General features: G+C 44.6%; 1 protein-coding gene across 2 annotated transcripts in view; it reads right to left on the bottom strand.

Annotated features, from left to right (window-relative positions):
- The window catches only part of LOC146833110 (uncharacterized), a 645,049-nt gene that overhangs the window by 231,383 nt on the left and 390,026 nt on the right, over positions 1 to 23,640 (bottom strand). For both annotated transcript variants that reach the window (XM_085600733.1, XM_085600734.1), the window contains 6 exons: positions 16,229 to 16,282; positions 15,243 to 15,350; positions 12,639 to 12,692; positions 3,716 to 3,769; positions 2,665 to 2,709; positions 548 to 601 (listed from right to left, as the gene is read on the bottom strand). In XM_085600733.1, the coding sequence (XP_085456859.1) occupies positions 548 to 601; positions 2,665 to 2,709; positions 3,716 to 3,769; positions 12,639 to 12,692; positions 15,243 to 15,350; positions 16,229 to 16,282 (369 nt within the window). The remainder of the gene's footprint in view (positions 1 to 547; positions 602 to 2,664; positions 2,710 to 3,715; positions 3,770 to 12,638; positions 12,693 to 15,242; positions 15,351 to 16,228; positions 16,283 to 23,640) is intronic.

The following is a 23,640-nucleotide window of genomic DNA, read 5'->3' on the forward strand; positions in this document are numbered from 1 at the left end:
TTTGAGAGAGAGTACAGGCACTTCTCAAGAGAAATGTAATACTTTTAATCAGTGAGTAAAGGCACTTCTTAGAAACAAGCAGGTACTCTGGTCCAGAGTACCTGCACTTCTATTTTTCCATTTCAAGCACCGTCTGTGACCCGCTCTGTGTGCTAAGAGCAGGTGGTATAAGCAGAATAGTCCCGCGGAAGACGTGAGTTTTAACCCATAATTCCAGATGCACATGTTATTCTCCATTCTAAGGAGTAAAACTCATAACTGTCGTAATCTCATGGGAAGATACCATCTGGAATCATTAATTCTAGCCTCTGTATCTCCCCACTGAGTTAATGGCAACTCATACTCAAGTCCAATTCGGCCTACATCACAAGAAGTTGTGAGCTGAGCTAGTCCAACAAGTGGTACTCTTACTGAAATTTCATGAACAAATAATATCCTGGCACTTTGTAGGGTCCTCAGCCTGTTTGGGAGTGATCAAACCTCGACCTGATTACATATGAATGTCAAAAGATGGCTTCTTTCCAAATTTACATGAATTGTTGCCTACCTTTGGTCCTGATTTTCCGGTTGGCCCCCGCTGTCCTCGTTCTCCCCGTGGACCCTGTAGAAGATAAACACAAGCTAGGTAATGTCATGAAAATACAGCCTCTCATGTTGGACTTCCATTATGAATGGAAAAATGGGTCCCTTGCAGCACTGGAGAAAAACCACAGGTGTGTTTTAAGTCAACCTACTGGTAATACGTTCTTTAAACTACTTGTGTCCTCAATGTGGACAGCGCTCTCATCTGGTGACACCGCAGACAGTAAGCGGAATGTAGAGAGAATTGCTTGTTGTGGCCAAGTAGCATGATATTTATCCGATATAGGACTAAACATGGCTGTACATCTCTGTCCCTCCCCCACGTTTCAGTTCTTTGGATGCAAATAACCTGTCATCTTACAGTGATATGGTAGCCATTTGAGAAACTGAAAGACTTGTAGGTGGCATAAGCATTGTATTTATTCTTTGTTACGAATAAAAGGAAATACTAGGATAGGTGGTCAGTGTCCCAAACAATTAATAATAGAGACTTGTTTACGTGTTTATATATGGCTTATAGGTGGCTCTGATAAGGGACTAGCACAGTAATGAACCATCAAGACCTAGGCGATCACTAATAAGTAGCAAATCATCAGATGATCCTTTCAAGGTATCTCTCACACCCCTTCCTGATCACTATTCCTATTCATGAGGAAACTGACCAATACCGAAAATATATATTCGCTCTGTCTGCATTAAGATAGATGGAGGGTGCCTGCCTTTGTTTATTTATTTTGTGTTCAGTAGGATCATTCTAATGCGATGGACTAAGTAACACAATGTGGAATACATAAGCGCCATATTCTTAAATCTAGCTCTATGAACACAAAGGGTGTCTGAGAGCCTGTGCTATGAATATAAAACTGCATTATTTTACCAGGTAGTCTTTTTCTTTGGGTATGGTATCAGAATATGAATCAAGGAACAGAGGCTGGAACTGCATCACCATTTAATGAACATTAAGACTTTTTGAAAGAGGCGGTCCTGCTATACTATGAGTGGGACCGCAGTCACATGTAATAATTGTTTTATAACTCTCCACTGCCCGATTTACAATGGTTGGATAATGAATTTAATATATATGAACTAACTGATCTGATGGTCTGAGAGGGCACGAATCAAGTCAATGGAGAATTTGTGAATCTATTGTGAGTCTCGATTGCACTTATTTTACGTTTTCTATCAAAAGGATCGTTCACTTTTTGTGTGTCAGACACTGCCAGCCATCCTACTGACACAAGTTGGAGCCTAGCAGCTTGTCATGCATCCCATCGTGATGATGATCTGGAAACTGATTTGAAGGTTGAAACACGTACACATAGACATAGGGAGGCACAGACTGTGATGATCTCTATCCTTTAGCTGGACTTGACTGTAGTATCTGGTTACTTGCATGTTTGAATTAACTATTCATGTATACAAACAAGAGACTTTTATCATGAGGGCGACCAGCAGAAGCACCGAATAAAACAATAAGACACAATTTCATCCTGTGTTTTACAGACCGTTTCTCAAAAAATATACAATACGTTGGCTATATTTATTCTCTTCATGGTCTGTTTGATAGCTTCTACAAAATAGCATTCTGTGACAGAAATGTATGTGTACAATTGATACAAATATAATACTGTTCTCCACCAGACAAATATTGAGACACTGAATAAATCAAATTCCAAATCCTTATTAAATCCTCATCATCATAAATACTTTATTTCGGTTCTTTTGTAGACCATAAAAGTACATATACAATACAAAATACATAACACAAATATAAACACTTTTCAGATAAAATGCCAGATAATAAATACTTGCATGTGTTGCCACAAAATACAACATTACCAAGGATAAAGGCATAGAATAGTGCAAATACGCGAAGAGTCATTACTGGTCCATACAGATTCTTAGTTTAACTGTTAGTTTTAAAAATTCCTTCATTTGAAGGATACAGTCACTGTACAAAAGTTGTAGATACATTAATTATTAAATCCAATGGAATAGAGAAATGCTATTTGTAATCTAACAAACACTGCAACAATCTGAAAAGCACCCAGGTCGAACCAGTGTTGATCCCATAACACTTACCGAAGGCCCTCGTAGTCCAGCGATTCCAGGCTGTCCTGCTCGACCCTACACAAGAGAGTGATCAGAAGAGTCAGTTGTTAGTTAATGCCTGAATGAATGTCATCAGAAGCAGCTGAAGAAGGGCTTTCGTATGAGACATGCAGGGCAGTGTTGAAGGCAGTAAGTGCTGAAAGCATGTGGGTGCTTAGGCATTCCACAACCCCCGTCACTCGCTGTATGTGTTTCCAGACTTCAAGGGCACGCGACAAGAGTTGTTGCGATGAGTGGGCTGTCAGTCACTGTGGTTCAGTGGTCAGTGCAAAAGTGCATCAGCATGGATAGTGACGAATGAGGTCATTTAGCCTCACTCTGAAGCTGTGGGAGCATTGGCCTGGAAGGCCAACCCAGAGACTCTGAGGTTTTAAGCCTTTATCACCTTAATATTGTTTCACTGTCAGGGGCGTAGCTTCAGGAGGGGTATTTGTGGAGCTACACCACCCTAATACATTTATTTTCTGATGTATAGTTGGGTTCTGGTGCTTTCAGTTGGGTATGGTGAAGTGTCTGTCGGATTTCACCTGGGAGTTTTGGAAAACACAGCCAAAAGCACACAAACTCTCTCCATCTGTTTGAAAATTCAAAATGGTTGGTTATTTGGCCCAAAATTGTGTTTTTTCTCACTTAATAATCCTTCCAATCCGCATTCATCTCACCTCCCCTTGAGCCTCTCCAATGGCCCTGCTTGTTGTATAATGTATTTTACCATTATATGCCAGTGTGATTATTGGAAAATCTGAAGCTAATACCTCCCCAATCTAACTGATCAAGCTACGCCCCTGTTCACTGTGCCTCAAAGGGCACTCACTTGGAAACTTCCGTCTCTCTCACTTTTGACTTTCCTCCAATATTTTTACTTGTTTTCTTCATTCAGACCAACTATTAACATTGTTCAACCGTGTGCGGGAAGGAAAACGCTTTAGTGTCTTTGATCGTCTTTTAAGCCAACCCGCCTTCCTGTCACGGCTTTGTCCAGGTAAGGGGCATACCTTACACTAGGATGTTTATCACTCACCCGTTTGCCTTTTTCTCCCATCAACCCAAGCGTTCCTGCAAAACCGGTGGAGCCCTGGAATAAAAAACATGATTATTGGTAAACGGCAGAGATAATCAGATGTTGATCATACGCTTCAAGTCATGTGGGAGCATATTATCAAGGGCCTTATCTCCGCCTTTTTGGCTTTAAAAGCCAAAAAAGCAGAGTTAATGTTTTCGCCCTATTAACAAGGCAGTGCTAACATGCATTAGCGCATGTTAGCAGCCTTGTTATCGACGGCTCGCTTTGTATCTCTAATGAGATGCAAAGTGGGCGTCACTGGCCAGTACAACCTTGCAAATATCACTGATGTGCACATCGGGATATTTACAAGGCTGCCCCAGCATTTAAGCAGACGTTAGTTTTTGGAGAAAACCGCTGTTTTCGCCAAAAACGAATGCCTGCTAAAATGCAGACCTACCTATCCCTAACATTGGGGTGGATTATGATGATTCGACCACAGGGTCGTATCAGCAAGGTTATCGCCGTTTTGCAGGGAACATCATTGGTTTAAACGGTGATTTCCCCGCTATCGCTTGAATTTTTATCGCCCTGGAGAAATGCGTTGTTAATAACGCGCTACCAGGGCGATAAATTCCAGCGATGGACGGCGATAAATAAAAAAGTGCAAAGGGCGCTTTGCGTTACTTATCGCTGTCCCTAGATAATATGCCCCGTAAAATGAAAATATCTCTAGGTGTCAAAATCGCATAACCAGAACTTGATGGTGGAATGAGACACGAGGTGCAGGGACTGTGGGTTAGAGCTGGAAAAAGAGGAACAACAAGGGCCACAGGTTGGAATTGGGGTAAAACCAAAAGTGTACTAATAGGAGTATGGTTTGGCTTGAGGGACACTCAGGAGCAGGGTTGGAAAATATTGCGTTCCTAGAGAATGTTTACAATGTAGTAGCTATGTTGCAATAGACGATGAATTTAGAAATATCCTTACTGGGGATTCAGGGTTATGGACTAATCAGAAGATAATTAGTGGTTATGGCATTCTTTCGATGTGACACAGATCCACCAGGGCAGTTGTGAGGGCCTAAATATTTGGAATTGCAAGTAACCTCACAGAAGGCAATTCTAAAGTGTGAAGTAATTGAATGCTCCAACTAAGTCATCCTTGGCAATATCTGAATAAAGGTCTTTGGTAGCCAGGAGTAGAGCAGGGATACAGAGGGGTGTATTCTTATAGGAGGAGCAGATGTGTGTCAAGGGATCCAATAGGAAGTGGTGCTGGAAGGATCAAGGGCCTTGTTTAGTGCTTGGCAGACAAATACTCCATCACAAACATGGTGGATGTCCCTTCCTCCGTTTTATAAGTGCATTTTAGCCCATGGAACTTATAATACAGGATATTCATCAGGTTTTGAAGGAATAGCCCATCTGCCAAACTCTAAATAAGGGCCTAAATCTAGGGCTAGGACAGTAAAGTGCAACAAAGAATGCTGTGACTAGATCCTTTACAGAGTGCAAACAAGCAAGAACAAGCTTTGGCATAGCCAATAGGTCTCGCCTTTGGGACCTTATAAGTTTTTAGCCATGCAACAGTTGCATAACTAAATACTTATAAGGTCCCAAAAGCGAGACCTATTGGCTATGCAAAGCGGCCGTGCGGCAGCGAAAGTGAAAGTGAAAGTGATCGCGATTGCGATCACGATCAAACATCAAAGCTGCCGTGCGGCCGCGAAAGTGAAAGTAATTGCGGTAAAGCGTGGAGCACGCGTCCGCGCACATGCACTGTAGCTCTATGCTGGCCTGGTAGCACTTTTTGGAGCCCTCTCAATAAGTCTCGCCAGACCAGCGCATGCGCTGGGTCAGGCGAGACCTAAAAAATGACTGTAGGAGTAAAAAATACACAGGTGAAAATGTTTTTAGATACAACTAGAAAACGACTATAAAAACAGGGAAGCCTAATTTTAATAGAGTTAATGATAGGTTCACCATGTCCGTTTTAGGTAATGTGCTGGTCAGTGAAATAGCTACTTTATTTTCTAGCAGAAACCGAATTTTACCACCCTTTTGATGGGAATGCATCAGCACAATATTTACTAATGCCTTGCAGTGAAAGACACAGCTAAAACAACTCAGCGTTCTATCTAGTGTATTTCCTGCCTCGGATTTAGCCATGAAAGTCAAGGCAAGAGTCAGACCTGATACCCTCTAGAAATGGCAAAAGAGCAGGCAGCAGAGCCCTTTCAAACTGCATTCACCACAGTCTCAAAAGGATGCTTTCAATCAAAGCATAGCAGGTATTTATAAACCCCATTAAAACACTAGGGGCCATATTTACAGCAGAATGGAGAAGCGTTGCGTTATACAAACATTGCTAACGCCACAATTCTCCATTGTGAAAACGCAGGGATGTGCCGTATTCACAAGAATGCAGTGCACCCCTGCGTTTCCCCTAGCGCTGGTGCTGAGTTCAGCTGCCTAGTGCCAGCGCAGCCACCCTTGCACCATGGTGCAAGGGTTTCTGCATGGGGGAAGATTATCTATGTGTAGGAAGTTCCCCCTTCCTGCACTTAAACAATCTTTAAATGCCATTTTGTAACTTCTATGTGTGCAGCTTAATGCCATACACATAGAAGTTGCAAAACCATTTTTTTTTTAAAAATGATTGTCTATGTGCAGGAACGGGGTCCTTCCTGCACATTAAAAATCATAGGCAATTTGCTGTTTCTATGTATGCTGCACACATGGAAACAGCAAAAACAAGGACAAATAAAGCCTTTCTCCTCGTTTCACCTGTTTAAGACCAGGTTTTCCTTGGTCTTAATTTTGGCGCTGCCTCCTATTTACGCTGCCCTTGTAAACAGGGGACAGCATCAATATCAATGGGTGTTGCAGTGGAATGCCCACCATAACACCCAGTGCCCACCCCTTTCACGCTAAATATAGCATGAAAGGGTGCCTTATTTACAAAGCAACGTTAAGCCACGTTAAGTGGCTTAACGCCTTGTAAGTAAGGCGAAGCCCCTATCACTACCACAATGTTGTCAAAAGTGACATTGTGGTGGCGATAGGGGCTTGTAAATATGCCCCTCAGATTGAAAGGACATCAACATTTTTCAGTGATGCTGCTATCAATCTCTCAAACTTTTCCTTTTGGTTGAGACTTTATACACCCAAAGAATTAATCATCCATGTTCATGTATGACATGATATATTAGCAGCCTCATTTATAGGAGTGGGCTGCACCCAGAAGTGCACCCATGCAGTACTAATTTCGTTATTGTATGATAAAGTTTTAGGGAAAATGTTGCTATTTATAAATATTGACCAATAGGAGGATAATCACTGTGCTCTTTGTGTGTAGGGTGAAAATGTGTGGAAATAAGGTTAGAACACATTTTCTTGTAAAGCGCGGCTACTGTGGTTCTCAGATATGGGCTTATGGCAGTGGAATTGTAAAGCATGAATTAAACAAGAGAACACTATTTTTTTGCTCTCACAAATCTATCCGTGCATGTCTCACAACTGTGGCACCCAAAGCCCTGTAGTAAAATGAGTGAGTTCCATACAAGAAGGAAGCAATGGTGATTTCTATCTCATTACTTTGGGGGTCTTCTAATGTAGCATGCTTCAACCTCACACTTTGGCATTCTCCAAAGTTAGCATGCTTGCTCTGTTCTAGTGGCTTCAGCTTTGCCAGTCTCAAAAAAGTAGTATGCTTCAGACTTATACGATGGAATGTGCTTGGAAATCTCTGAAGGTTTCAAACTTGAGTCTGTTCTAGTCACTTAGGCTTTGGCAAACTCTAAAGACAGCCTTTTCTAGTAGCATGGATTTGAAGTTTCCATTGCTGAGATGGTGGGTTTGGATAGGGTACACATGCATCATTGTTGAGTCTTGTGTAGCAGACACTAGCAGTAGGATGCTTGCACCTCACACAATTTGATGCATTTGATTTGTGTTTTCTAAAGTATGTAAATACCTCTATGGGTTGCCTAGCAATAGATTAGTGGATGCATAGGTGGCCTAGTCCTCGGTTAGCTGAACTGCAGAAGGGAATAATGTTTTAGTTGAAAAAGTTAGGATATAAAGTTTTGCAGAGCAAAAAGTGCAGTGTGGGTGGAGAACATGCAAAGTATGCATGACTGTTTGGCCGACCCGAGTCGGCTGGCCAAACCGTCATGAGAACTTCCAAAGTGTGCTCATCACTTCCCCTGCTCCTGTTGTCAGAACAGCCCCACCCTACCCTGCAAAGCTGCCTCAGCAGGACAAAATAAAATGAGAATAACCTTGAGTTCTTATCATTTTATTTTTCCTTTATTTCACTGCTGTAAAGCAGTGGGGCGATGCTCCTCTGTCTTAGCAGAGGAGCCGTCACCGAAACTGTGGCATATCCTTTGTCAGTCTCTGAAGTTACTATGGCGGAGCCTGCTCTGCTGACCTATGCTTTGGAAGATCTCAAAGTAAGCATGCATGAAGCTCTTGTGGTATTTAATATTTGATGGATACCACATGTTGCAGACCTGATTCTTTAACACTAAAGTGGACAGACCTGAAAGGTAGTCTCTTCGAGTGGCCCGGTCTTTGGCAGTATGGAGAAGACACATATTGTAATCTCTTAAAATGCCTTGGGTTTTGACAGACGCTAACACAGCTATATATGTCGTGGTGTGTTTCTCAGAATATAACGTCTCAATTCACAAAGATTCGGCTGTGACCTAGTCTTGCGGTACACCGGAATGCACAAGCAAGACTACAGTAAGACACACCTACTCACAGCAAAGTCTTTGTGAATCAAGGTTTCTAAGACTTCATGGAGAGCAACCAGACTTGCCAAGTCTTTGCATAATCAGATGATTGACTGTGGCTATCAAGTCAAGTCAAGTCAAGGAAAGCTTTATTCGACTGCATCTCTTTACAATCATAAAAGCGTGAGACATTCATAAAAATACAAACAATAACAATTAATACACTTATACAAATACCTAGATATAATAATTAATATAAAAAATTGTTCTAAAAAGAAAAAACAGGAAATGCCCAGTCAATTATAATTCATCACGGTTTTAAAAGTTTAAAAATCATCACATGGAGTTCATCACAGTTTAAAAATCTTCACATATCATACTTTTTCTAAAGTGCAGTGCTTTCTTCAGGAACCTTGCTATGCACCAAACTACATGTTCATTCTCCAGAAACTGAAGTCTAACCATAGCCGGACAACATTGCCTTAGCCCCTGTTGCTTTAAAAGTGGTAATATCCACACTTTCCTTAACGTTATATAATATTTACAAAATATGGACTAAATGTATTGTGGACTGTTCAGCCTGCATGTCACATGGGCATGGTTGCAGTGTCCGTGACCAGTCATTCATTTTTGGAAAAGTTGCTAATCTATGAACGATATCCAGCCTGAACCATGTTCAGAGCCGTCTGTCAAAGTTGTCTGGTACAAATGTTAGATACGATTGCATGTCAAAGGAGGTTAAAATTAGCTGGTGTTGTTTTACAGTAGATTTTAAACACTCACCCGACATTCTTATCATACCCAGATGCTGGAGACCCTCCTTTCGCAGTTACTTTCTGGGGATTTCTTGCATACTATTCTGCATGCCCTAGGTCACTCATGAAATTTCGCACGTACCTGACCATGGGGATTTTTAGAGCCCCCTCAAGTTTAAGACAATCTTGAAGCATCTTTCTATTTAACTTAGTTTGCTCTTCTGTCTATATTCTATGCCATAGCAGGATGGGTTCCAGTTATATGAGGTCCGAGATATACGGAAGACCCAATTCGTCATGTCAGACAAAAGAAGAGGTACTAGCTGGGACAGATAAGAGATATCTTAAAAATGAATTTTCCACTACTTGGATTGGTTGAGCTACAGCAAAACCCCACACTCCTGCCCCGTACATTACAGTTGAGGTACATTTGGCCTTATAAATTTTGATAGGGTCTGATGGGGGCTTCCTGCCTCGTTTCTTGGAAAAGGAGGAAAGTGCAGCTGGTGTCTTTGCAAAGGTCATCTTTTTTGTTTATATTGCTTGTGCCCATGAGTCGCGTTGATTGAACATAATACCAAGATAGGAGAAGTTCTTGGTTGTAGCTAACTTCTGCCTGCCCACGTACATGTTCCTTGGCCTATTTATTTTCCCACCACAATTCATAATATAGGTCTTTGACTTGTTAATTGAGAGATCCAAGTTCTCCGTAAATTCTGTAAAACTATCTAAGGCCCTCTGCAGGACGATTTGAGTTCCAGACATCAGTACTGCGTCATCCGCATAGAGGAGTGCAGGTACTGATCGGCCTCCTGCTATGGGGAAATCCTGGTTATTGTCAAGGATTGCTCGTTCCAACCCAAAAGTATACAAGTTAAAAAGAAAAGGGGCCAGTATGCAGCCTTGCCTTACACCCCTTTTGATGGAGAAGGGGACTGTGCACTCACCCCCTATGCCAAAGCGCACAGTAGCTGATGCTCCACTGCACAAATACTGTAAAAAGCGGATAAAGTGGGAATCCACTCCTAAGGCCTTAAGTATCTCCCATAGTCTGTCGTGTCTCACCGAGTCAAAGGCCGCTGTGAGATCCACGAATGCCAGAAACAGGGAGCCCTTCTTTACTCTAACGTATATCCCCACCAGTAGGGAGAGGTTTAAACTCTGCTCAATTGTTCCCAATCCCTCACGTAAGCCGTACTGTATATCTGATAGGACCTGTCTATCTTCTGCCCACGACTGAAGGCGCTCTAAAAGAACTCTGCCGGCAACTTTTACCAATGAGACCAGCAGTGATATTGGCCGGTAGCATCCGGGGTAGTTACGATCCCCTTCTTTAAATATTGGGACTATTATAGATTCCCCCCAGGTCTTTGGAATTGCTCCCATTGAGCTAGCATTAAAACCTGGGTTAATATAGGCCCCCAGAGATCGATGTTTGATTCAAATAAGTCCACAGGAACTCCATCGGGGCCCGGAGCTTTACCTCCCTTACTCGCTGCAATAGCTCTCCCCACCTCCTCCAGTGTGAATTTCAGGTCTACTTTTTCCTGCTTCTCGTTTGGGGTAACCATGTGAGTTTCATTAATGGGCTCCAGCATCGCATAAATGTTTGAAATGTAACTAACCCAGGATTCCGCAGGCATGGCAAATTCTATAGAGGGGCCCCCCACTGCTCGTAGGAATGGAGTTTTCACTACTTGCCAAAATGCGGCACTATCCTTCTGTAATGCCGCGTCGTGGAGTGATTCCCAAGCTTCCTTTCTCAGGGCACATTTTCTCTCGTTGAGTGCCCGCCTATACTCCTGTCTAGCTTTCTTTATGTTATCGGCGCTTCTGGGCATCCTGCGTACCTCGTTTTTAAGGGTGTTGTAAGCACGCGTGCAGCGCTTGTTTTGACAGACACTAACACAGGTCTACTGCAGCTATATATGTCGTGGTGTGTTTCTTAGAATATAACGGCTCAATTCACAAGGATTCACTAGTCTTTCGGTACACCTGAATGCACAAGCAAGACTACAGTAAGCCACACCTACTCACAGCAAAGTCTTTGTGAATCAAGGTTTCTAAGACTTCATGGAGAGAGATCAGACTTGCCAAGTCTTTGCAAATCAGATGATTGACTGTGGCTGTCATTAATAGGGAAATTGGGTCCACACCATTTTAGCCAAGATGGAAAAAGCTCAAACTGCTGTTCTGTTTAAAGATTCATTTCCTTAGAACCTGAGGCATTAAGGGCCTCATTTACTATATGTTGATGCATTGCAGTGCAGCAAACCTTCCTGCTGCACTGCCGCCTATCAAAATAAAAGGGCAGGAATGCATCGTATCTACAAGATACTGCACATTCCTGTCCTTCTCCCCTGCGCCGGCGGACCGACAGCAGCCGCACGCCAACACAGACACCCTTACAGGTGCAAAGTGCCTGCATTGCAGGGATGATTGTTTTTGTGCAGGAAGGGTTGAATTGGTCCTTCTATGTGCGCTGCAGAATGCAGCACACATATAAAGAGCACAAAACTAGGAGAAATAAAAGTATTTCTCCTTGTTGCGCCACTCCTACACCTCACCTAGGAGGTGTAGCCTTCTGACGCCTTCCCAGGTTTACGATACTTTGCGAATCTAGAAATGAGTCAGGTTCCATGGATGTTTCTTGGGAACACCCACAGCAACACCCATGAAATGTCCCTTTCACGCAGAGTAATGAGTGAAAGGGGCCCATATTTACAAGGCCCTGAACAGTCACGCAGGGAGACTTTACGTGGCCTTGTAAATATCGGAAGACACATTGTGCCGTCGGTGCGTCTAAAAAAGTGATACACTGGAGGCGCAATGGACTTGCAAATGAGGCCCTTAGTTTGGAGAACCAAGATCATAGTGTGAGCTGGGCACAATACTACAATCTAGTGCATATGAGAAAGTAAAGAATTACTACTCTTTACTCCACATTTATATACCTTGGAGATATACATATTGTCAAGATACATGTATGCTGAATTAAGTATAGAAAATCTATACATACTTACCTTTCAACATTTTGCCCCTCGATATTCTGTCTACAGTATTAGTGTCCTATGATATTTTGTAGTCGATATTTAGAATGCACATTGTCTCCAAATTCTGCTGTCAGAATTCAATCCTATTAAGACAGCGATGGAAATCACAGTCGTTTTATGTTATGGCACAATATTTTGGAAAACAAAAACAAGAATAGAGATTTCTTTTGTACTTGGATAGTTAAATAGTTAATTTACTTTTCTTCAAAAAGCTGCATAAATGAACAGGTAGTTGCTGAATTTGCCACCAGGTTTGCTGGACTGCAGACAAATTCCTGGAAGTATAAAATGGAATATACATGTTTTCTCATCCATCCTCACTGTGAGTAAGGGTGCTTTGTGGGCCTTTGCATGTGTGCATTTCATCTGCAACTTTTCCTTGTGCTTACCTTTGGTCCCACACGTCCTGGGTATCCTGGAAGTCCTGGAATGCCGAGACTTCCCTGCAATGACAAAAAAGAGTCATGCTATCACAATGAATCTTGAAATCCGAAAAAAGCCCCCTGCAAAGCACACAGTCAGATGTTGTGTGGGTTCATTCTTGAGTTAGTGCTCCATTGTACAAAGGAGAAGAAAAGAGCATTCCTGGTAAATGGAACTGGGGCACAGATTTGTAAAGCGTTTGCATGGTGCAAAGTCACACAAGTTGGCGTAAAGCGATGCAAAGTCTTACAAGGGTATTTACTTTGCAATGTAAAGGAAATTTTACACTGCAAAGATGTCCTTTTCTCCACCCAAGTAGTGCTTTGAGCTGCTTTGTGCCACTTTGAGTTAGCTGGGCATTTCTTGGGTGTTACTTGGGCAGAGCTAGGCAAGCACCCATAGTTTTTGACAAAAAGCGCATGCTATTAAAATTGCCAAACCTGGCTTTGCATCAAAAACCAACTCCTCCTAAAGCATCGCTAACATGGAGAAATGTTTTCATTTCTCCAAGCATTCCATACATTGCATGTATGCTGCACTGTACAGAACAGCACCCATAGAATGTGTGGAATGTCAGATTGTGCCTAGGCATAGAATGTTGTATTAGAGACTATGCACATACCTCAGTACCATTGTGCCATTGTGCGTGGCGCTTGGCAGTATTTGTAGAGTGACAGCATAGGGACTGACAGCAGGGCTGGACTGGCCTTTTATTATATCAGGCAGTTCCCTGGTGGGCGGGAGCCTTTGGATGCTGCCTTGTAAAGCTCATGGCTGCCACTGGTGCCTGTGTCACTTTCCCCTGCACCCCGCAGGTTCCTCAGAGGGCATAGAGACTTAAAGAGACTTAGAGAGAGAGAGAGAGAGAGAGAGAGAGAGAGAGAGAGATAAAACGGGGCCAGAGAAGGCTGGGGAGAGAGCGAGAGATCAGAGAAAGCGAAGAAAAGAGAGAGAGACAATGGAAAGAGTGTGAAGAGAGGAAGGGAGCGGCCTGGTTTGTGCATCCTTGGTTTATCAGGTGGGCCTTAGCTGACAGCAGCATCAGGCCATTATCAATAAATATGGCTCAGGCTGCTTTCTCAACCTTGTGTCATGCACTGCTCCAACTTTTGCTGCTATGCTGTGTTATGCTACAAATAACAACTCTGTCCCATATGTGTGTTGCTAGCTCTAATCCGTCTGTGAATTTTGAAGATTTGCAACAATCAGTCCTTCTGCATTAAAGTCCAATGCAATTGTAATTCTCTTCAAAAGAAAGGAAGCAATGTTTACTTGTGAATGTTATTTTTATTGTTAACATTTCTTAAAGCCATTAAGTATATGCCATGTTGTCTTATTTGCTATGCCTAGCATAAACACATTTTAGTTGTCAGATGCTAATGCACATTAATAATAGATTCCAACTTGCCATTGAATCCTTCATTCATTACAATGCCAACAACTGAATTCCAATTTTTAATTTATACTGATCAGTCTCTAAAATAAAGACCAATTATTAACCGTGTCAATCTCATCAAGTACAATGTCAATGTATGCTATGACAACCATATCCACAATGTTAAGGATGTCGATAAAAATGATACCAGTGACTGCCCTATTATTTTCAGGAGTTCCAATGAACTTGAATCATTGCTGTCTGATTCACCCAAGGAGACCTCCCCATAAACTCTGAGTCAAAGATATGCTGTTAGAAAAGTTCTGCGACCCACACCCATGCCTATCGAATATCAGGCCACAGGTGAGGTCTCTCTTAACCTAAAGACAAACACACATCCAGGGAAAACCCTGATTGATCCCATAGATAGATATTTGCACAACAAACATGTCTGAGGAAATTGGCCCCAATAAAACATGCTTGGCCAAGGGCATGCATTCCCCAAAATACCCCAGAGCTATACGCCACATGTAGAAACACTCAATCAACCAGGACACGACATGCACACTCCATGTAGCGATCACGCACTCCTCATGCCAAACATCTAAACACATTCACACAGGCTCACTCTTACTCTCATCAAGGTCGAGAGCCATCTGTGTCGTTAGAAGATGCCTGCATTTGTTAATTTATGACTGAGATGCTTGTTTGGAACGTAGAAAATTGCTTTACTGTACATCATGAACTGTATAAAATAGCGAGCAAAACTTTGTACACAGGGAGACATTGAACAGACACACTCTGGCAGCGTTTAATTAAACCAACTTGTTCCTGTTTTGCCAAACACCTCTTGTCTTTTCATTTATTTAAGGTGAACTCATATCCGAACAACAGTGAGCGCAATAGAATGTATAGCAGTAATTTAGGAAATAATAACATCCATCTCAAAGTGAGTTAACGGTAATAGATTGTGGGGTGAGCTGTACTTCTGTTAAACAAAGGAGGAAGGGTTTGTATGATAAAACAACTTGAGGAAATGGCTTTTTATGGTATCAGCAAGACCATGTGATCAAATACAACCCCCAAGTTAAACAAATAATGGATGATATGTTTAGGGTTGGACATAAGCCGGCAAAATAAAAAAGAGCAATCAAAAAATGCAAATTTGTCACGCAAAAAATAGAGAAACACTCACCTTCTCCCCATTGATCCCTTGAGAACCCCCTTCACCCTGAGGCCCCGATTGGCCCTTCAGTCCTTCAGGCCCATCTTCACCTCGAACTCCTATTGGTCCAGGGTCACCCTGTAAGCGAGACAAAAATTGTAGAATAGGTTTTCTTCATCAGCTTCATTGAGATGACATAATAGTAAATGTCTAGACCCTGCAGAAGTACTGGCAGCAAAACCAGTGTCAAAATTCTGAGGACCTTTTACAGCTGAAAAGGTGTAACCATATGTAAGTGCTAGGAGAGAGATCTGGAGACCTACATCAAGCACGGAAATGGGCAGAATACATAGGTTTAGTGTGCTTTTATCTGTGATCAATATTTTTCAACATTTGAGGATATGCAGTACCACAGTAACATGGGAAAATCTTAAACGACATGGGCAAGCTCAGTTCATAAAAGTGAAAGCTGCAATAGTAAAGGAAAAAACTTACAATGAATTAAAAGGTGGAGTTCTGTGACTGACTATAGTTGCACTGACTAGGGAAAAGTCAATGTCACTGGAAGTATAGTAATTACACAAGCAATGGCTGTTGTGAACTTGTGTATGCTTTTACTGTGGTAAGACAAAACTGATGCAAAATAAGGAAATGCTCTATAGACCATAAACAGGCAAAAGCAAGCAATTGCATTGGTAAAGTTTTAATACAATCTGAAAGATTACCCTTGAACTAAATGGAAACACTTAGAAATACACTGGAATATTATGCAATGAGCTGAAAAATGTTGCTGTCTTTAGGGGGAAAACTCTCATTTGTGCAGACATATCATCAGAACTGCACACAGTAGTTTTTTTTCCAAAACTATGTTTCTTGAGAACAGGGCAATGAACCACAATCTTACATTACCAAGGAATCTGGGATGTTTTAAGCTGGACTCCCGTGTGAGTATTTATGCCTGAGTCATTGAGTCTGTTTGCAATCACACAGGAATGGATATTGGAATTGCAACTTACTCTGTCTCCTTTGGGCCCCATGTCCCCTTTGAAGCCTGGGAAGCCATCTTCACCCTAGAAGGGAAACCAAAGTAACATTTTAGTTGTGAGTATGATGGTCTGAATGCTTTCTTCCTCCAACAAACACACTTTTACATTATTTACAACACCTCAAACGTGTGAAATTGCAGGTTTTTTAATATGCATGTTCCATTGGTGAAGCCTCAAATTGTAAAAAAAAAATAATTTAGTTTAACAGTAAGTAATGATTCCTAGTTAACAATGGGCAATACATGCCTAAAGGTGTTATACAAAAGTTATTTAGTGGTATGTTAAAAGTAGTGATTGAAGGTTAAAATATGTTCACAATGAAAAATATTTGAGGAGAATTTTCTAAAACAGTGAGGGCGTTTTTTTAAATGTTAATATTTCTATTGGAATCTGTAGAAAGTTGTGATCATTCTTAAAATATTTATGAGCTTTTAAATGCTGAGATGCTTATGAACTGGGTAAAGTTGAATACTAATTCAAGATGCATATTAGTTGTTCAAAAATGAAAATTATAATCCAATATTTTGTACTCTCTGCTAAAATATTGACAGTATATTTTATTGTATTAAAAGGTGGCACAAAAGTTAAAAATGGTTTGTTAAGGAGATTTGAAAATGATTGGATAGCCTGTAAAACTGTTGAAATGTTTTTTGTAATCGTTTGACAAGCTTGTGATTGCTAAATATTTTTAAAGATACTTATGAATGTTTAAATCATTACAATTTTGAACAGGAAGGTCTAAAAAGTGCATAATTTCTCGAAATATGTTATATGTTAGTTTTGAAGACAAAGGGTAGTTAGATTGTTTAAAACATTTTTAGTTGTTAAGTTTAATACATTTTTGGAACCTCAAACATATTTGAATGAGATTTGTTTTGAAGAACTCTAGTGACGAAACATATATAGGTTAATTAGAGATCTGTAATTGATCATTAAACAGTTAAAATACTATAAAGTCACTGGCATGCATCAAATACAGTTCCATATGCTTTCTTGAAAGATTTTTAATTGTTAGTTAAAAGGTCGACATACTTTTCATTTTTTAAACTTGTGAGTGCTTCTGATAACATGTAATAAATGAACAAAAGCTGTTAAGGTTGTTAAAAATTTAAATATTGTTAATTTAGTTTTCATAAAGATGGCATAGTTTGGTAAAATAACTGTTAGATCTGGGGGTCTCTAGTTGGCAGAGGTATTCACCTTAGACCAAATAGGGACCCTTGCTTCTAGTCAGGGTACAGGGACACACACGGTAGATAACCCCTGCTCACCCTCTAGGTAGCTTGGCTCGAGCAGACAGGCTTATCCCCAAGGCAATGTGTACGGTATTTGCACGTAGACACCACAATGACCCCTCCTCCGCACACCACAAACTTAGACCACACAGGTGAGTTATATCAAAAATAATATATCTTTATCTAGTTTCCGCAGTTGAAATCAAGCATCACAGGTTTACACAATAGTCGCTTTCTTAGTTGGTCGGGACCGTCAGACGATAGTCTCTAGTCTCTTGAGTGATTCGATACTCACTGAGAATGAATCAGTTTGTAGGCTCTCGATGTTTTAGACAGCTACGTTGCTCCGGCGGTGTCACTGCGCTCGTTATACAAGCGCTCCTCGGGCTGTTCGGTGCAAGGATTCCACAACTCCCTCGACGAGCCCCCAGTGACGATGTCGACGTCACCGGAGTCAGCCACTCACAGCGCGGCTTCGTAGAGCAGGGAAATACGACTCTCGATCTGCTTCAGGCCTCCGGGTCGCGGCAAGGCACGTGCCGATGAGCACGTCGATCTTCTTGATGCGGCAACCGATGTCGGGCCCGGCTCGGTGTGGTACTCTCTAGCAAGACAGAGAGCAGCCAGCCCACCTCACAGGCAGATGTTGAGAAGCTTGGTAGAACAGTCCACGGTCCCTGCGGCACACAGCAGCGCAGGTGGGACACAGCAGAGTCTTGAGTTCTTGGCAACCTTTCTATCCCTGGGTTGCGAAACAGGAGGCCAGCTCTTCTCAGGCCCTTGGAGATTCAGTTGAAGACACAGCACACAGCAAAGTCTTGTTTGGTCAAGTGGATAGGGTCAGCACACAGCAGGACCCCTTCTTCTCCTTAGCTTCAGTTGTACGCCAGAACAGGTCAGCCTTTAGAGCACACAGCACGGCAATCTTCCTTTAGTTCTTCAGCGGTCCGTCTTTCAGCAGAGGTTCCTCTCGATGGTCGAATCTAAAAATCTGTTGTCAGGGGTCTTGTACTTATACCCCTAGAAGTCTTTGAAGTCTTTGTGCAAGTGGGTCCTGAGCCCGGTCTGATCCAGTTCTGGGTGTTGCTGGAGCACTTTGTTTTCCTGGCTCCTACATTCTTTTCAGAGCGAGGGGCAAGGTCGTCAGCCGCCCAGCAGGAGGTGGAGCCAGCAGAGTGGCAGGCAGGCACAGCCCTATTCAATCCCAGGTGCTATCTCCTCCCTCCACTCTCCTTGCGATTGTCGCCATTCAGCAGAGGGCTGACTCAGCCAACCTCCCGGGGGATCCCCAGCCCCTGTCACTCTCAAACCAGACAGTCAATCCACAAGCGCGCCCAGGCACACAGAAGGGTCAGACAAGAGAACAGCTACTCTCTAAAAAGTACTGTTCTCCAACTCAGGATTTAAAAACAATCTCTCCTAAAAGATGTGTTATTAAATGCTGAGCTCAGGGATATCAAACACTCATGTCTTATCTTGTTCGTATGAGAAGATAGGCGGATAGCCATTGGCACCCGCCTCCCTCATGTTAGCCTATGGAACAAGATAGCCTTGCAGTAGCGAACACACAAAATGGCCGGTGTTCACTACCAGAACATGTTACCTGCACTAGTACATGCTCTACCTTCTACACACACTGCACCCTGCCCAGGGGGGTACCTTGGGCCTTCCATAGGGATGACTGACGTGTATGAAAAGGGAAGGGTTAGGCCCGGCCAGGGTGGACACTGGCCAGGGGGACATGGCAGTCAGGGGACTGCAGGCAGGCCTGCGGCGGCAGGCCTGAGACACTGTTTTAGGGCTACACAGGTGGGTGGCGCAATCAGCGCTGCAGACCCACTAGTAGCATCCGTCATCACCAGCCCTGGCACACACAGTGCACTTTACTAGGGACTTCATGGTGATACAGATATGCCAATCAGGTATATCCAATCGATACGATATTTTACACAGGGAGCACTTACACTCTGGCACTGATTAGCAGTGGCAGAGTGTCCAAAGCATCTAAACCAGCAAAACGAAATCCAGCACAGCCTCAAAAATCCATGTAGCAGAGGCAAAAGATAGGGGAAAAACCCACGCCAAGGATGTCAGGTCTAACACGTGTCCCCTCCAGCTGAAAGCGGGGAGAACTACCCACCCTCTTGGGAGTTCTCATCGCTAAGGCGGAAAAACCTGGACAGGCCATCAGCATTGGCGTGCTCTGTACCGGGACGGTGTTCCACCGTAAAGTCCATTCCCTGTAGGGAGATGGACCACCTCAACAGTTTTGGATTCTCACCCCTCATCTGCATTAGCCATCTGAGGGGCCTGTGGTCGGTCTGAACACGGAAGTGAGTCCCAAACAGGTAGGGCCTCAGCTTCTTCAGGGCCCAGACCACAGCAAATGCTTCCCTTTCAATAGCGCTCCACCTCTGTTCCCTGGGAAGTAGCCTCCTACTAATGAAAGCTACGGGTTGGTCCCCGCCCTCGTCGTCCATCTGTGAGAGTACTGCTCCCACGCCTTGCTCTGAAGCGTCTGTCTGCACTACGAACTCACTCGAAAAGTCAGGCGCCTTAAGCACCGGTGCTGTGCACATTGCAGTTTTCAGGGCATCAAAAGCAGTTTGACAGGCCTCGGTCCAATTCACTTTCCTGGGCTGATTTCTAGAGGTTAGTTCCGTCAAGGGGGCAACAATGGTGCCGTATCCCTTGATGAACCGTCTGTAGTACCCGGTGAGTCCTAGAAAGGCTCTCACCTCTGTCTGCGTCTTGGGGGGTTCCCAAGCCAGAATGGTATCGATCTTCGCCTGTAGGGGCGCCACCTGGCCGCTCCCCACCTGGTGTCCCAAATACACCACTGATCCCTGCCCTATCTGGCACTTACTAGCCTTGATAGTGAGGCCTGCCTTCTGCAGCGCCCTCAACACTTCACAGAGGTGTTGCAAGTGTTCGTCCCAAGTGGAGCTGAACACAGCAATGTCATCCAGGTATGCGGCGCTGAATTGCTCCAGCCCGGTCAGTACCCGGTTGACCAGTCTCTGGAAGGTGGCAGGGGCATTCTTCAATCCAAAGGGCATGACTCGAAACTGGAAGTGCCCCTCTGGTGTTGAAAATGCCGACCTCTCCTTTGCCCCGTCAGTTAAGGCAATCTGCCAGTACCCCGAAGTCAAATCGAAGGTGCTGAGGTACCGGGCAGCTCCTAACCGATCCACGAGCTCATCAGCTCTGGGGATGGGGTGCGCGTCAGTCTTGGTGACCGCATTGAGCCCGCGGTAGTCCACGCAAAACCGAAGTTCTGACGGGCCACCGGGTGTAGCAGATTTCTTTGGAACGAGGACCACTGGGCTAGCCCAGGGACTGCTGGAGGGCTCAATTACCCCTAACGCCAACATCTTGGAAACTTCTTCCTTGATGCTGGCCCTGACCTTGTCAGCTACTCTGTAAAACTTCTGTTTCACAGGCAGGCTATCTCCAGTGTCCACATCATGGACGCACCAATTGGTGACACCTGGTGTCAGGGAGAACAGGGAGGCAAACTGACCCAACACCTGGCGACAGTCGCTCTGCTGCTCCGGGGTCAGTGTGGGCGAGAGGACCACACCATCTACTGACCCGTCTTGCTCCTTCGCTGCCAGGAGGTCAGGGAGTGGATCACTATCCTCTTCCCCACCGTCATCTGTAGCCATGAGCATCGTCACTTCAGACCTCTCGAAGTGGGGTTTGAGGCGGTTCACATGCAAGACTCTAAGGGGCTGCCTAGGGGTCTTCATGTTGATCAGGTAGGTCACCTCACTCTTGCGCTCTACCACCTCATATGGCCCGGTCCATTTGTCGCGGAGCGCACAAGGCTCCACCGGCGCCATCACCCACACTTTCTGCCCAGGATGAAATTCTACCAGAGTGGTATTCTGGTCGTACCATCTTTTCATCTCCTCCTGGCTGGCTTCTAGGTTCTCCTGAGCGAGCTTCCTGAAGCGCTGCGTTTGGTTGCGGATGGCCAGCACATAGCTGAACACATCCTGGGGGGTTTTCCCACGGGATTTCTCCCACCCCTCCTTCACCAGTGTGAGAGGTCCTCTAACAGGGTGGCCATACAGCAGTTCAAAGGGGCTGAACCCTAAGGACTTCTGAGGCACCTCCCTGTAGGCAAACAACAGGCATGGTAACAAGACGTCCCACTTCCGTCTCATGGGCTCCGCTAGGCCCATAATCATACCTTTCAGGGTGCGGTTGAACCTTTCAACCAACCCATTTCCTTGAGGGTGGTAAGGAGTGGTGAACTTATACGTTACTCCACACTCTTCCCACAGAGACTTCATATACCTAGAGATGAAGTTGGTACCCCGGTCGGAGACCACCTCTCGAGGGAACCCTACACGGGAAAAGATCCCCATCAATGCACGGCCCACCACGGGGGCTGTGATTGTCCTGAGAGGGACTGCTTCCGGGTACCGAGTGGCGTGATCCACCAAGACCAGGATAAACCTGTTGCCTAAGGCGGTCTTGGGATCCAGGGGCCCTACGATATCAATGCCCACCCGCTCGAAAGGGGTGCTCACTACAGGAAACGGCTGGAGGGGCGCCACGCACTTCCCTCCGCTCTTGCCACTGGCTTGACAGGTTTGGCATGACTTACAAAAGGTACCGACGTGCTTCTTCATCCGGGGCCAGTAGAAGTGGGTGACAAGCCTGTGATAGGTCTTGTCTTGCCCCAGATGTCCTGCGAGAGGCACGTCGTGAGCCAGACCCAGTAAGAAGTTCCTGAAGCGCTCGGGTACCACCAGCACACGGGCTGCACCGGGCTCAGCGAACTTAGGCTCACTATACAGTAAGTCATCTTCCCAGTAAATAAAATGTTCCTTGGACCCTAGGCCTGCTGCCTGGTCTGCAGCCTGCTGCCGCACACCAATGAGAGAAGGGCACTCCTTCTGAGCCTGGCAGAATTCCTCCCTGGAGGGGCCACCCTCTTGCTGCCAATGGGTCAGCTCAGGCAACTCCCCCAGTTCGGCCACCTGCTCCCCTGTAGGTTCCAGGGCATCCCCCTCAGGTTCCGCTTCCTCCTGGACCGTGGGAACAGTGGGGGCCGGTTTCCCGCGCCCTCTGCCCCTTCCCCTCCTGGCAGGTTCCTGGGCCATTGTTCCAGGCTCCAGTTCTACCAATCCACCCTTACTGGCTGTCATGGCACGTGTGGATACACAGATCCACGCTGGCAGTCCTAACATCTCCAAGTGAGTTCTGTGCTCTACGTCCTTCCATGGAGAACTCTCCAGGTCGTTACCCAACAGACAATCTACCGGCAAGGCATCACTGACACAGACTTCCAAGGTACCAGAGACTCCCCCCCATGTAAAGGGAACACGCGCCATCTTGCAGAGGCGAACTGAAGTGTCAGCTGCCACTACTGGGCGGAGCACATTGGGAATTACTTGCTCTTCAGACACCCACTGACACCTGACAGATGTCACACTAGCCCCGGTGTCTCTCAGAGCCTCTATCTCCCTCCCATTGATGGTCACCTTTTGCCCGTATTTCTTAGTGTTAGCGGGTATCAAGGTATCCTGGACCATCTCTTGGTCTCCTAAAGAGACAAGGGTCATCATAGCTAATCCCGCTTCCCCACTGGAAATCAAATCCCCTCCCAAAGCTACACTAGCTAACCCTGGGACTGGAGCAGCAGCTGGTGCTGGGGGTTTATTGGGACATTTAGGGGCGATGTGCCCCACTTCCCTACAAGCATAGCAAGTAGGCGGTGGTCTGTTGCCCTTAGGGGGCCAAGACCTCTTCGGCTTGGGGGCTTGGGACTCCTTCTCCTGGGAACTGTTTTGGGGCCCTTTAGAGAACTCCTTACTGTTACCCTTGTCCTCCCCACCTGTCTGCTGGGGACCCTGTCCACCCTTGGCTGGCATACTTACCACCCCTTTGTTGACCCTGGTGCTAGTCCAGCGGTCTGCCTCTTTAGCAAGCTCGCTGGGATCAGTTAACTTGCTGTCTAAAAGATGCTGGCGCAGCTCTGGAACACATAGACTACTCAAGTGCTCCCAACTAATCAAGTGACACAACCCCACATAATCAGTAACTTTGCTGCCCTTTATCCAACCTTCCAGTGCACGCGTGTACATACTCACACACTCCACCCACGTACTCGAATCAAGTTTCTTGAAGTTC

Source organism: Triturus cristatus, chromosome 4_2 (genome assembly GCF_964204655.1).
Source record: "Triturus cristatus chromosome 4_2, aTriCri1.1, whole genome shotgun sequence".
NCBI classification, from domain to species: Eukaryota; Metazoa; Chordata; class Amphibia; order Caudata; family Salamandridae; genus Triturus; species Triturus cristatus.